Below are 15,955 nucleotides of genomic sequence, written 5' to 3' on the forward strand. Positions count from 1 at the left end.
TTTAACCATTTATGTAATTTTTTTAAAGCACATAAAAGGCTTGATAATTCATAARGGTTGTGTTAACTGACTGATATTATCTCATAGAACAAAACGTATAAATTATCTTAAACCTGTGTTAACCTCAGACTTTATTTTCGATGTTAATCCCAAAACCCCATTCATCCATAGCAATGGCTGAACGAACCAGAAGTCACTCAATTTCCGTTTTTTAGGACTACAAGCGTGACAAGCAAAGTCAAACACTTGTGAGAATGGTCTGTAATGGAGGCATAGTGTGTAGTTAAAGAAGAAAGCGGCAAAGACACGACAGCTAGCGAGGTGCCAATGAGAAGAAAGAAGGGGCTTTGTCTGGGAATTAACCCTTGTCATGGACCGCCCACTTGTCAGCGAACGCCCCCTGGACCCTACTGCATTCGGACTASGAAGGGAGCTGACCGCGGGCCAATTTAAAGGAATCCCCTGGCTGTGCAAACCGAGCGCACCCACTGACATCTTCCAAACAGTGTTGGTTTCTAGTAGCAACGCCTGCCAAACAGAAGAGAATAAAGATGGTCCTGAGTAAGTAGAAAGTTGGTTGGCTAATCCCGATAATATAACCATTTTGTCACCAGTGCACGCAAGAAATATGGCTAGCGAGTCGTTATTAGACAAAATGGAATGACACTAAGGTGCTGTCTTATTTTGTATTCTTCAACTAGCTAAGTTAGCTACTTAACTTGTTAACTTCAGTGATACAGGCAACCGAATAAGCTAGCTAGCTAGATAGGTAGCCTAGCTAACATCATCGTGTCACTTGTTGTTTCTACTTTGGCCTACTACAGTAATGTAGCTATACCATTTGCTTCACCCTTTTTCCATAATCTACAGTCACAGAAGACCTGGTACGACGTCGGGCAGAGCATAACAACTGCGAGATCCTTTCGTTAGAGGAGGTGTCTTTGCATCAACAAGATATTGAGAAAATAGAACACATTGATAAATGGTGCAGGGACCTCAAAATTCTGTATCTTCAAAACAATCTCATTCCCAGAATAGGTGATTCTAATTTCTTTACCCTTCCTCTTTTTTATATAATTGCAATTCAATTAACTTGACATTGTTTCATTTAATTCGGGCCTAATCTAACTGCCCTATATTTTATATTTGTATTTCATTGACCGTCAATGCAATTTCAATATTTTAAAATATGTATTTATTTGCTCTCCATAGAAAATGTATATAGATTGAAAAAGTTGGAGTATCTAAACCTTGCTTTGAACAACGTTGAACTGATTGAAAACCTGGAAGGTTAGTATTTTGTGCACATAGCCACTTCTACTATTTTACAACATTGTCCTATCTGTTTGTATTAATGTAGGCTAAGGAAATGACCAAAAGTCTGTTTTTAATAGCATTTCTCCTCAACCATAGTTTAAATTGACATAAAACAGATCCACCTGTGCTTTGACTCTAAAAATAGCAATTCCATTCTGGCTTTAGAGAATGAAATAGGCCAAATAGCTCTTTACTCATACTATTCTTGCCTCCTCAACCGTTACAACAGGATGTGAGAGTCTCCAGAAGCTGGACCTGACAGTGAACTTTGTGGGCCGGTTGAGCAGTGTCGAGTCATTGAAGCACAACCTCCATCTCCAAGAGCTTTTCCTGGTGGGGAACCCCTGCACTGAGTTTGAGGGCTACAGGCAATACGTTGTGGCTTCACTGCCCCAACTGAAGGTATCAGGAGGGATATAAAACAGAAATGTCAAGTTTTAATGTCACGTGCACAAGTACAGTTAAATTAAGATCATAAGTTCAAATCTCACTGAYGCCGTGCCACAATAAAAAAATAGATGCTTGCATGATTAATGCCTAAGCAAATACATTTCCACATGTCCTATCTATGCTTGCAGTTCAAAACAATTAACCCTAACTAAGCTAGCAGTGTTATTAAAACTCTTATTGAAACAAGTTCTCAGTACTTTATTTAATTACCTTCAAATAACCTATAATTTCCGTACTTAGAACGTTAATAAAAACTCTCAGGACAATTTTCAGGTAACCATCGTRAAATGTTCTCAGAACCTCCCAACAACCTAAAAGTAACATTTACAGAACAGGCGAAATGTTCACTTCCTTTCTCTTAAAAAAAACTTTCCGTTTTACAAGTCAGGAAACTTATGGCTTCGTTCCCAGAACCAATTGGAAATCAAAAACTTCCAAGGAAGCAAATGTGCTATCTGGGCTTCAAATATACACTGAGTACACTAAACATTAGGAACACCTTCCTAATATTGAGTTACCCCCCCTTTTGCCCTCAGAATAGCCTCAATTTGTTGGGATGTGGACTCTACAAGGTGTTGAAAGCGTTACACAGGGATGCTGGCCCATGTTCACTCCAATGTTTCCCACAGTTGTCAAGTTGGCTGAATGGCCATTCTTGATATGCACGGGAAAATTTTGGAGTGGAAAAACCCATGAGCGTTGCAGTTCTGGCACCTACTACCATACCCCGTTCAAAGGCACTTAAATCTTTTGTCTTGCCCATTCACCCTTTGAATGACACACATGCACATCAATGTCTCAGTTGTCTCAAGGCTTAAAAATGTTTTAACCTGTCTCTTCCCCTTCATCTACACTGATTGAAGTGGATTTAGCAAGTGACATCATAGTATCCCTGCACATTGTAAATATGGTACTTGAACTGACCCAGTATATAGTATGCTTACTTACTTTATCCTGTTCATCTTCTTATTTTTATATCTTGTGTGTTTTTGTTCTACCTTACATTTTTTTTTTATTATATTGTTATTGATTACTGCGCTGTTGGGGTTAGCATTTGCAAGAAAGGCATTTCACTGTACTTGTGCATGTAACATTGAAACCTGGATTCATCTGGTAAGTCTGTCATGGAAAAAGCAGGTGTCCTTAATGTTTTGTACAATCGGTGTATGCCTTTAACAGATACTTTTATCCAAAGCGGCTCACAGTAGTGTCCATGCATTTTCTTAAAAGATATGCGCAAACACACACACACAACATCACTAGTCTAGCATGCACTTGCTCGCCTGGAGATATTTTTTTTTTTTTTTGCAGTATCTGGATGGGAAAGAGATTGGCAGGTCGGAAAGGATCCGAGCCAGACAAGGCCTAGATGAGGTAAGGAGGCGGATTCGGCAGCAGGAGCAGGATTACCTGCGGAAGAGAGCGGGTGAGAAAGAGGAGGCCCAGAGAGAGGGAGGAGAGGAGCAGCGGGGGCCGGAAAGGGAAAGCCGCTCCTCTGCTAAAGCGAAGAATCCTGGCTTTGATGGTCGCTGGTACACTGACATCAACAACACCATGTATGTTCAAGCTTTCCACCTTGATTTTATGTCATGTAGAACAGCAAGGATAACTGGTGTATCTGTGGAGTAACCCTAACCTCATCTGAAGTTATTCAATTCAGTTGGCCCGTTACTGTATTTCAGTTCACTGTCAATCACTCCGTTTATTTAAATGTTCTTAATAACTCTGAAGAGTTTGGTTTATTGATCTATAGCCCTGTGCCTGAAGAAAACAAGGAGATCCAAGGGAGAGAGGAGAAAGAGAAGACAAGTTGCCTTTCTTCAGAAGACCAGGAGAGGGAGTTTTGGGAGAAACCTTGTGCCTATACTCCAGAGTCACGCCTGGAGGCTCACCGCCACCTTGGCGAGAAGAAAAAGGCAAAAGAAAGGTAGGTAAACGGCTAACAATTCTAGGGAGAACGAATGTTTTTGTATTGTTACTCGTAATGCTCCCCTACTGTTTGAGTGTACAGTTTTCCCTTAGTTAGAATGTTCCCCTATCTATATTATCAAAAACCTTAGCATGTTTTGCTGTTAAAGTTAGGAGAGCATTCCCTTCATATCAAACAGAACTTATCTAGAATGTGGTTACAATGTCCTCAGAATATACAACATGAATGTTCTAGATGCGTTTTATGGGTTTGTAGCACGTGTCCAGTTTTCTGAGGGTTAGGAGAATATTCCATCAACGTCCCGCCAAACATACACAGAACACGGTTTGCCATGTTCTCAGAATATAAGATATTAATGTTCTAGACACGTTTCATGAGAACGTTGCAGGAGAATGTGTCTGTATCAGTTGTCAGTCAGGATGTCGACAGTCCCAAAGAGTCGTTCTCCCCCGCAAAAAATATGAATTTCACATCACACCTGGTTACTGTTGCTGAGCCAATCAAGGCCCTGATTGGTGAACCACTGGTAGCTTTTTGTCTGTTGCCAAGGTTTGGGATACTCTCACACACAGTGCTTTCAACTGAAATATTTTACACATTTTGAAATACATTATTACATCGTGCATGTTCATTTATACAGTAATTATTATTCACCAGGGGTTACACCAAATTTGAGGGATTTCTGTACAGTTGTCTAATGTTAGTGGGGCACAGTAACCTGTTTTAATCATACTCCTGAATCACAATGATCAATACACATTTTTGTTGAGTGTACTTTTAACAGAGCTCAGATTTACTTCGAAGTGCATTCCCCCTATTGCTTACAGCCTTACACCCATCAAGTTGTTTCAGATCTACACAAGTGCCTAGGGAGGAGGGGTTAGAGTTTGCTTCTGGATAGGGCCGTTTTTGTTTGTTTTTCGCTAGCACTACGCAGCTGAGTCAAATAATCAACTAATCATCAAGCTTTGATCATTTGAAACAGCTGTGTAGTGTTAGAAAAAATAAAGTGCACCTCTTGGGGTCCTGAGGGCCGAGTTTGGGAAACGCTGCCCTAGAGATATCCCTTATTGGGACAGTGGCGAGAGCTTTTGTCATTGGCGATGTTGGCCAGGCTGGGTTCGAGACCCGCTAGGGGAGTCGCCCTGCTGTCACATTCTTCGCAATATATGTTACAGTTATGCCACGTTCACCTGCTAGTCGGAACTAGGTAACTCAGAAATGTTTGACTTGATAACTGGTTGTAGTTATACATGTGCCGCGTTCAACGAATTAACAAGTCGTACATTTCCCAGTTTCCCAGTTCCGACTAGCATGTGAATGCAGCGCTACAACACACCTATCTGATCGAATTAAAATGAGTTTATCATTGAAAGATGGGAATCTGTAGGATTTCCCTTGAGCATGAATTATGAACATATTTCCACTACGTAATAAAATATCATTATTTATTCATCCTAGAGGCTATAGGTGAGCATCTCAAAGAGAAATCTCCCTAGGGGGAATGCACTTTGAAGTAAATCTCAGCTCTGTTAAAAGTACCCTCAAGAAAATGTTTAAAAGTACCCTCAAGAAAATGTTTGATCATAGTGATTCAGGAGTATCATTAAAACAGGTTAACGTGCCCCACCAACATTAGACAACAATACAGAAAGCCCTTAAATTACTGAAATAAGTAACTAAGATCAATGATGAGAGTATATTAAGATAAACTGATACCTGCCAAGGACATGGTGGCATAGCAGGAAGATCAGAGTACTGTGAACCAAGAGGTTGTGAGTTCAAATCCCAGGTTGAGTAATAATTACTGTATAAATGAACCTTCACAATTGAATCATATGTCAGTTGAAAGTGCTGTTTGTGTGTCTCCTTAACTTTGCCAACAGACAAAGAGTTGTGAATGGATCAGTGGTTCACTAATCAGGGCCTTGATGGGCTCGGCAGCAGTGATAAGGTCCGATGTGTATTGATTTTAYATTTTCTTTGCCGTCTTTCATCAGGAGTCATGCAACGTCCCATGAAGCGTGTCTAGAACATTAATATCTTATATTCTGAGAACATGGCAACCTTGTAATGTGAATGTTTGGCGGGACGTTGATGGAATATTCTCCTAAAGACCTAATGAGACTCTTAACGGAACATTCTCTGAAGTTGTGGGGACGTTTGTTGATTGCTGGGTACACTCATTTACTAATAATCCAATATGTTATAGGTCCCCACTTTCTATCGATCTGTCTGTCTCTGTCCGTCCATCTATCATATGCAGTGCATTCGGAAATATTTTTTATTTTTTATCAATCTACACACAATACCCAATAATGACAAAGCAAAAACAGGTTTTTAGAAATGTTTGCAAAATTATTWAAAAAAAATACAAAACTGAAATATTACATTTATCTAATTTTTCAGACCCTTTACTCAGTACTTTGTTGAAGCACCTTTGGCAGCGATTACAACCTCTAGTCTTCTTGGGTATGACACTACAAGCTTGGCACACCTGTATTTGAGAAGTTTGTCCCATTCTCCGGGCTCTGGCTGGGCCACTCAAGGACATTCAGAGACTTGTCCCGTACCCAATCCTGCATTGTTTTGGCTGTGTGCTTAGGGTTGTTGTCCTGTTGGAAGGTGAACCTTCGCCCCAGTCTGAGGTCCTGAGCGCTCTGGAGCAGGTTTTCATCAAGTATCTCTCTGTACTTTGCTCTGTTCATCTTTCCTTCAACCCGGACTAGTTTCCCAGTCCCTGCCGCTGAATAACATCCCACAGCATGATGCTGCCACCACCATGCTTCACTGTAGGGATGGTGCCAGGTTTTCTTCTTACATGTCGCTTAGCATTCAGGCCAAAGAGTTAAATCTTGGTTTTATCAGACCTTTATCTTGGTCTCATAGCAAAGGGTCTGAATACTTATGTAAATAAGGCGTTTCTGTTTTTATTTTAATACATTTGCAAACATTTCTCAAAACCTGTTTTTGCTTTGTCATTTTGGGGTATTGTGTGTAGATGGATTAAAAAAATATTTTACAATAAGGCCGTAACTCTCTCATTATTTTCAAGATCACTAATTTGTGACGTGTGAATAACAGCTCCTGGTTCTCTCATCGGTCTCCCAGTTGCCTGTTCATGTGGTGTGAGTCCTATGGTGGCGTTAGTTGACACCCTTATTGACATCAGTACCACGGGTAAATTCGAAACCCGAAACCCGAAAACGTCTTGGCCAATTTCTCCTTAATGGAACGGTTCTGACGCTCCTTTATCCCCGCTGTTTCCGGCCTATATGGACAATGAAAGGCTTGTGCGATTCCCAAAGCCTTACACACAGCCTGTAGCACTTTGGATGTGAAATGTTTCCCTTGATCCGAGTCTAGTGTCCGGAATAAGCCCCATCTCTGTATCGCTTCCCTTAACAAAGTCTAGTGTCCGGAATACGCCCCATCTCTGTATCACTTTCCTTAACMRAGTCTAGTGTCCGGAATAMGCCSCATCTCTGTATCRCTTTCCTTAACAAAGTCTAGTGTYCGGAATAMGCCSCATCTCTGTATCACTTTCCTTAACAAAGTCTAGTGTCCGGAATACGCCCCATCTCTGTATCACTTTCCTTAACACAATTTGTGCTGCAAAGTTCGCTGAAACTGAGGGAGTTGCAAGTACTTCTGTCCATCTGGAGAATCTGTCCACCACCACCAATGCATGGGTCTTCCCCCTGCTTCCAGGGAGAGGCCCTATAAAGTCTATCTGCAATGCATGGGTCTTCCCCCTGCTTCGAGGGGGTGGCCCTATAAAGTATATCTGTAATGCATGGGTCTTCCCCCTGCTTCGAGGGGGTGGCCCTATAAAGTCTATCTGTAATGATGTAAATGGTCCAGCAGGGGTTGCTGTCGGGCAGGAGTAGGCATTGTAGGTGCACTATTATGTTGGGCACATATCACACATCTTTTAACCCAGTCCCGAAATGTTTCTAACACGCCCTTTCCCCACCACATCGTCTTGAACTGGGAGTACATGTTCACAGCCGATTGATGTGTTGGTCCATGATACATTTCAGAAAGAGTAATATGTATCCAGCTTGGCGCTACTGGTCTTCCAGTGGTCGTATTATACCACAACCCTTCAGTGTCTACTTGGCACCCATGTTCTAACCACTCCCACATTTCTTTCTTGTTAGTTTGCTGCTGTAAATCTTTTAGACTTAGAATCCCAGCCTTGGGATTTACAATATTTACATGCGGTTCCTTAACACCTTCTCTTAGCCGTTTTGTCTGCTCGGCGATTCCCTATGTCTATTTCATCTGTACGACAAGTGTGAGCTTCACATTTCACCACTGCTAATTTACTGGGTAGCTGACACGCTTCTAATAATGCCTCTACCTCATGTCCCTTTTTTTTATTGGTGTTTCTGTCGCCGTTAACATGCCCGTTGTGACCACAATGTGCCGAAATCATGAACTACCCCAAATGCATATCGAGAATCAGGGTATATTGTAACATTCTCCCCTTCCGACAACTTACGGGCCTCGGCTAATGCATGTAACTCCGCCCCCTGGGCTGTAACAGAGGCTAGCAGTGAGCCAGCCTTTACTACACCCCTGTCATTTACACACAGCATACCCCGTTACTCTCTTCCATTCTATAGTTAGGTAGCTAGAGCCGTCTGTATACAATACTTGTCCCGATTCCAGTGTTGTCTCTTGCAAATCAGGCCGAGGCTTTGGAGTAATTTGATCTGGGTCAAATACAGTACCCGTCAAAAGTTTGGACACACCTACTCATTCCATGGTTTTTCTACATTGTAGACTATGAAATAACACACATGGAGTCATGTAGTAACCAAAAAAGTGTTAAACAAATCTAAATCTATATTATTTGAGATTCTTCAAAGTAGCCACCCTTTGCCTTGATGACAGCTTTCCACACTCTTGTCACCATGTCATTGGATTTAGGTTAAAAGACAATGTCCTTACGTGATGACTTTTTGCAAATCCAATCAGTTTTCCACGTTTATTCAATGTCAGCACATAGATTTTTTTGGGGTCGATTATTCAACCAGTTTTTGCCCAATTGGAGGGGGGGGGGGGGGGGGGGGGTAGCAGTTAAGTGATCTGATGAATGTAGACTAAATAGCACACTATTTCATACATATGTGCACTATTTTGGTATAGACTCTGGTCCAAAGTAGGCATTATGTACGAAATGGGGTGACGCCAAGGACCTTATTAAGAGCCAACAGGTAGGCTGCTACTCAATATTCTGAATGGAGTTGTTAGGATGAGAAAGTGTATGCACTACAGCCTCAATTAGCCTAGCTAGCTAGCTCATTAAATAAAGGTTACATTTAAAAATCAACTGGCGGCAACCGCAGCGCAATCAATAGGAGGGGAACAGTGGCTGGTGCTGAAAATATAGCAAACTTGTTATGCAAGTGTTGCACGCCAACAGATGGAGAAAACCTACACCAGTCGAGCAATTCATTTCAACAATAATCTTCATTTTAATTTGACTTTACAAACAACAAGAGGGCTTAATTGGAGTCTATTTCTTCGGAGCCTAGACCTATATAAAATACCTTAACTGCCGGAGGTAGGCTATGAGACTTAACAGCCTAATAGAAGGAAGATACAAATGATGTCTGACATTGGTTACAATAAAGAATGTAAACTAGATGTAAACAAGCAGCTGTGTCTTCACAACTGCAGCAGGTGTTGCCCATCATGCAAATGTTTCCTATTAGCAGGACAATGTACTTTTTATAGCCCGGCTACTGTTGTGAAAATCCCTCAACTTGCATTGTATTCGATGCTTAAGTAATCTAAAGTGTTACATTTCTTCGTCTGGTACTCTAAAGTGTTACAGTATGTCTTCATCAACATCTTTATTCTTACGTTAATAAAATGATGAGAAAAAAAGACATTTCAAATGCGGATGTTTTATATAAACTACATTTTAGTTGCACTTCCACCCAGTTCCACAACCACAGGTAAAACCTTGCTGAGATGATCAATGTACAGTTGAAGTAGGAAGTTTACATACACTTAGGTTGGAGTCATTAAAACTCGCTTTTCAACCACTCCACAAATTTCTTGTTAACAAACTATAGTTTTGTCAAGTCGGTTAGGACATCTGTTTTGTGCATGACACAAGTAATTTTTCCAACAATTGTTTACAGACAGATTATTTCACTTAGAATTCACTGTATCACAATTCCAGTGGGTCAGAAGTTTACATACACTAAGTTGACTGTGCCTTTTAAACAGCTTGGAAAATTCCAGAAAATGATATCATGGCTTTAGAAGCTACTGATAGGATAATTGACATCATTTGAGCCAATTGGAGGTGTACTTGTGGATGTATTTCAAGGTTTCAACCTTCAAACTCAGTGCCTCTTTGCTTGACATCATGCGAAAATCAAAATAAATTAGCCAAGACCTCAGGGGGAAAAAATGGAGACCTCCACAAGTCTGGTTCATCCTTGGGAGCAATTTCCAAACGCCTGAAGGTACCACGTTCATCTGTACAAACAATAGTACGCAAGTATAAACACCATGGGACCACGCATCCGTCATACCTCTCAGGAAGGAGATGCATTCTGTCTCCTAGAGATGAAGTGCTTTGGTCTGATAAGTGCAAATCAATCCCAGAACAACAGCAAAGGACCTTGTGAAGATGCTGGAGGAAACCGGTACAAAAGTCTCTATATCCACAGTAAAACGAGTCCTATATCGACATAACCTGAAAGGCTGCTAAGCMAGGAAGAAGCCACTGCTCCAAAACCGCCATAAAAAAAGCCAGATTACAGTTTGCAACTGCACATGGGGACAAAGATTGTACTTTTTGGAGAAATGTCCTCTGGTCTGATTAAACAAAAATAGAACTGTTTGGCCATAATGACCATCGTTATGTTTGGAGGAAAAAGGGGGAGGTTTATAAGCCGAAGAACACCGTCCCAACCGTGAAGCACAGGGGTGGCAGCATCATGTTGTGGGGGTGCTTTGCTGCAGGAGGGACTGGTGCACTTCACAAAATAGATGCCATCATGAGGTATAAAAATGATGTGTATATGTTGACGCAATATCTGAAGATATCAGTCAGGAAGTTAAAGCTTGGTCAAAAATGGGTCTTCCAAATGGACAATGACCCCAAGCATACTTCCAAAGTTGTGGCAAAATGGCTTAAGGACAACAAAGTCAAGGTATTGGAGTGGCCATCACAAAGCCCTGACCTCAATCGCATAGAAAATTTGTGGTCAGAACTGAAAAAGCGTGTCCCACTCATTGTGGGAAGCTTGTGGAAGGCTATCCGTAAAGTTGGACCCAAGATAAACAATTTAAAGGCAATGCTACCAAATACTAATTGAGTGTATGTAAACTTCTGACCCACTGGGAATGTGATGAAAGAAAGAAAAGCTGAAATAAATAATTCTCTCTACAATTATTCTGACATTTCACATTCTTAAAATAAAGCGGTGATCCTAACTGACCTAAGACAGGGAATTTTTACTATGATTAAATGTCAGGAATTGTGAAAAACTGAGTTTAAATGTGTTTGGCTAAGGTGTATGTAAACTTCCGACTTCAACTGTATATATATATGCACACACACATGTATATTTATATATGTTTGTGTGTGTATGTGGACCCTTCAAATTACTGGATTCGGCTATTTCAGCCACACCCGTTTCTGATAGGTGTATAAAATTTATCACACATCCATGCACTCTCCATAGACAAACATTGGCAGTAGAATGGCCTTACTGAAGAGCTCAGCTTTCAACGTGCCACCTTTCCAACAATTCAGTTAGTCAAATTTCTGCCCTGCTAGAGCTGACCCAGTCAACTGTAAGTGCTATTATTGTGAAGTGGAAACGTCAGCCATAAAGTGGTAGGCCTCACAAGCTCACAGAATGGGACCACCGAGTGCTGAAGCGAGTAAAAATCGTCTGTCCTCGGTTGCAACACTCACTACCGAGTTCCGAACTGCCTCTGGAAGCAATGTCAGTACAAGAACTGTTGAAACGGGTTTCCATGACCGAGCAGCCTCTCACAAGCCTAAGATCACCATGCACAATGCCAAGCGTCGGCTGAATTGGTGTAAAGCTCACCGGCATTGGACTCTATCGATGGAAACTCGATCTCTGGAGTGACGAATCATGCTTCACCGTCTGGCAGTCCGACGGACAAATCTTGGTTAGGCGGATGCCAGGTGAACGCTACCTGCGTGAATGCAAAGTGCCAACTGTAAATTTTGGTGGGAGAGGAATAATGGTCTGGGGCTGTTTTTCATGGTTTGGGCTAGACCCCTTAGATCCAGTGAAGGGAAATCTTAATGCTGCAGGATACAGTGACATTCCAAACCATTCTGTGCTTCCAACATTGTAGCAACAGTTTGGGGTTAGGCCCTTTCCTGTTTCACCCTGACAATGCCCCCGTGCACAAAGTGAGGTCCATCAAGAAATGGATTGTTGAGATCAGTGTGGAAGAACTTGATCTGCCTGCACAGAGCCCTTTGGGATGAATTGGAACGCCGACTGCGAGCAAGGCCTAATCGCCCAACATCAGTGCCCGACCTCACTAATGCTTTTGTGGCTGAATGGAAGCAAGTCCCCACAGCAATGTTCCAACATCTAGTGGAAAGCTTTCCCAGAAGAGTGGAGGCTGTTATAGCAGCAAAGGGGGGACCAACTCCATATTAATGCCTATGATTTTGGAATGAGATGTTCGATGAGCAGGTGTCCACATACTTTTGGTTGTGTAGTGTGTGTTTTTCGGCCCCCTGACCATTCGCACAAGAAAAAAAATGGCCCGCGGCTGAGTCTAGTTGATGACCCTGACCTACTGCGTGTGTTATTCAGACACTTCACACAGAGGTAGCATCATAATAATCCCTCATCCCTTCCTGTTTCTCGTGTACAGGTTAAATCAAGCTTAATTAATTTGCCCGCCATGTTGTTAATTAATGGTGGCCCACTCACCCTACAGGTGACCCATTTGCTGTGGTTTTAATTGGGTGTGTGTGTTTCTCCCTGCTGCTCTCTCTCTCTCGGTCTCTCTCTCTCTCTCTCTCTCTCTCTCTCTCTCTCTCTCTCTCTCTCTCCAATGTTATTACAGCATATTTTAAACGCTTTGTCTGTGTCCCAAATGGCACCTTATTTCCTTTATAGTGCACTACTTTTGACCAGGGCCTATAGGGCTCTGTTCAAAAGTAGTTCACCATATAGGAAATAGGGTGCCATTTGGGATCATTTGAGATGCAGCCTCTAACTTTGCCACAGGCTGCTGCCACAACCACAACCACAGGCCCAAAACACACAACAGAGAGTCAGGCCTACAGTCAGCCTAGAGCTTTATTTAATAGGTCAGAGTCAAGATATTTGTTTAGTTACCTTAAAAGTTAAATTAAACACGTTCTCAAGTAGTCACCTGTCCCTTTTTTGATAGCCGCGCATTGGCACACATTTCAGCAAATAAACGCATGTTTCAAATAAACGGTGAGTGTCAATGCATTGTTTACGAGGTTACCATGGACACGTGCTTTAATGTATTTTTTTTTATCTGTCATCGTTGCCAGCCATGGCGCCACCAAAAGGAAAACACAATATCAAATTCAAGCTACTTGTACCGCTCTCCAAGGTGCTGAAGCGGGGTGTATGATAGGCAGCCTAGTCTGATCTGTGATGGATTTGATATTATAATGTTTATACTGGTATAAACAGTCTGGTAGTTTTTTTCAATATTTTATTATAAACAGTGTGGTAGTCTTTTCAACATTTTATTGAGCAAAGGCTGTGTGCGTTAAGGAAATAGATGCCTGGCTCAAACAGAAGCCTGTCTCTAATAAGCAGCAGTTGTGTTCAGTGATTTAAAGTAAATAAAAGCCCAGGCTATTAATTGAAGTTTCACATGTACTCATTTAATTACAGTAAAGGTATTTAAAAGATTGGACTCAATCACTATCTGAAAGGGCTGAGGGAAGACCATAGATAGCATACATGTTTACTTTGTCAGGACTTGTTGAGTTGCAGGTATGATACGCTTTTGCTGATGAGACTTGATAGTTGATGATGTTTGGAATCATGCCATTTTCTTGTATCATATGTTAATTTTGTAGATTTTAAAAGATCAAGATATAGGTATGCAGGGCTCTGCAGTGTGACCATTTTGGTCACATATGCTTCTAAATATTATGCTGTGCGCCCCAAAAAAAGTATTAATAATAATAACAATAACACAAAATAATATATTTACAGTATATACCATGAAAAAGTATTTGCCCCTTTCAAAATGTTTATACTGAATGTTATCAGATCTTCAACCTATACCTAATATTAGATAAAGGGAACTTGAGTGAACAAATAACACAACAATTACATACTTATTTCATTTATTTCATAAAGTTATGAAACACCCAATGCCCCCGTCATGACTGGTCAGCTTACCGTGGATCACAGGCCTACAGAGACATCTCTCACTCCCGCAGAGGGGGAGAGGGATTGATTGGGGGGGGGGGTTATGACACCTCACGGACATTGTAAATCTTAAGGCAGCAGACGAATCCTTTGTCCTCTCAGTGTGGAGGATTGGAAGGTGGGCCTATGGAGAATCTACCTCAGAACGGTAACATGCAATAAATGGACTTTGGGACATTTATATTTCATCAGCCAAAATGGTGCTTACGATGATAGATGGAATATGAAAATGAATGTCGTTTTTTTGTTATGTTATTAAAAGTTAAATGACGATGTTATAACGAAAACATTGTAACTTGAAGAGTTTTCATAATATGTACATGTTTACATGCTGTGCGTTGTGTAGAAAATATCCAGATCAAAAATAATGTTTTTGTAACAACAAACTATGATTTTAGTTGTCTAACGAGATCATAGTACATTGTGATAACTTGCCTCGTAACTAGATACGCCCCAGAGAACTTACCATAAAGACGGAAACGCCCCTTTGTGACCCGGGGGTATAAAACATGTGAGTTAAGAATTTACATATCAGACTAAAACGGACCACAGCTGCAGCGTGATCTAAGATAGTCGCAACCTCACAAACGCAACACGAGTAAGAGGACAAAAGATACTCTTAACAATCAAGGCTACGATTGAGCACTAGATCTACGAAGGTGAATTCAAGAAGGACCACCAGCTATTCTCTTCAAATCATCGGCTGTCTACACGGCCCTCCTACCCATGCTGGGAGCATCGAAGTCCACTCTCACAGAACAAGTGCAAGGGAACGGACCACTAAGAGAAAGAACACTGACATTGTGTGGAAAATCAGAGACTTACACCCGATAACGAAGGAGACCTCCATCGAAGGAACAGGCCTCGCCGAACCGCCCAGTAAGCGGAACTCGGTCCACGAAGAGATACTCAATGGAGACCTTCAACAAATAATTACATTCATTATAATTCTGACCCATAAGAGCAGCAGATCAGGGCAAGGTGTTAGGGCTAAACTAAGCATAGTTTACAAACGTGTGCCTCTCTCGCTCTCAACACATGTCATATTGTGTTGGTCCGCTAGGGACCTGTTTCATTGTATGACGTTCTAATCAATAGCCTAGACTGTGTTTGTATCTCATATTATCATTTAACTTGTTAGTAAATAAATAATCAACTGAATTGGTGTGGTACGGAATGATTTAGTGAGACCCGGGTTTGTGCAGATTTACGAATTATGTGACGTTCAGGATGAGACTGATTAGGAAATTTATTAATTAGCGACTGCTATGAAATCGATATTCTGATATTCTTTGAGTTAATTTGGGAAACGGTAACTCATTAAACAAACTTTTCCCATGGTGCCCCAGGTTACTGAGTTAGTGGTTGGCTGATTTAATTTAATCAAGTAATTATAAACACAGTTAATTATTCGATGAATAGCAGTCGTCACATTAATGATACGTCATGACAGCCCTGTGTGAAAAAGTAATTGCCCCCTTACACTCAATAACTGGTTGTGCCACCTTTAGCTGCAATGACTCCAACCAAACATGGCAGGTAGCCTAGTGGTTAGAGCATTGGGCCAGTAGCCGAAATGTTGTTGGATCGAATCCCCGAGCTGACAAGGTAGAAATCTGTCGTTCTGCCCCTGAACAAGGCAGGTAACCCATTGTTTCCTGGTAGGGTGACATTTTAAATAAGAATTTGTTCTTAATTGACTTTCCTGGTTAAATAAAATGTCAAAAAACTTCCTGTAGTTGTTGATCAGTGTCGCTGTGGAGGAATTTTGGCCCAGTCTTCCATGCAGAACTGCTGTAAC

At 41.3% G+C, this 15,955-nt stretch overlaps 1 protein-coding gene across 4 annotated transcripts in view; it reads left to right on the top strand.

Annotated features, from left to right (window-relative positions):
• The first annotated feature begins 462 nt into the window (after positions 1 to 462).
• dnaaf11 (dynein axonemal assembly factor 11) overlaps positions 463 to 15,955 on the top strand; it is a 69,903-nt gene continuing 54,410 nt past the window's right edge. For 2 of the 4 annotated variants that reach the window (XM_023978066.2, XM_070436666.1), the window contains exons 1-6: positions 463 to 561; positions 871 to 1,038; positions 1,213 to 1,290; positions 1,547 to 1,719; positions 3,079 to 3,323; positions 3,521 to 3,694. In XM_023978066.2, the coding sequence (XP_023833834.1) occupies positions 552 to 561; positions 871 to 1,038; positions 1,213 to 1,290; positions 1,547 to 1,719; positions 3,079 to 3,323; positions 3,521 to 3,694 (848 nt within the window). In that variant the 5' untranslated portion in view covers positions 463 to 551. The remainder of the gene's footprint in view (positions 562 to 870; positions 1,039 to 1,212; positions 1,291 to 1,546; positions 1,720 to 3,078; positions 3,324 to 3,520; positions 3,695 to 15,955) is intronic. The other 2 variants (XM_023978064.2, XM_023978065.2) reach the window with 2 other exon arrangements.

The sequence above is a fragment of the Salvelinus sp. IW2-2015 genome, linkage group LG32 (genome assembly GCF_002910315.2).
Source record: "Salvelinus sp. IW2-2015 linkage group LG32, ASM291031v2, whole genome shotgun sequence".
NCBI classification, from domain to species: Eukaryota; Metazoa; Chordata; class Actinopteri; order Salmoniformes; family Salmonidae; genus Salvelinus; species Salvelinus sp. IW2-2015.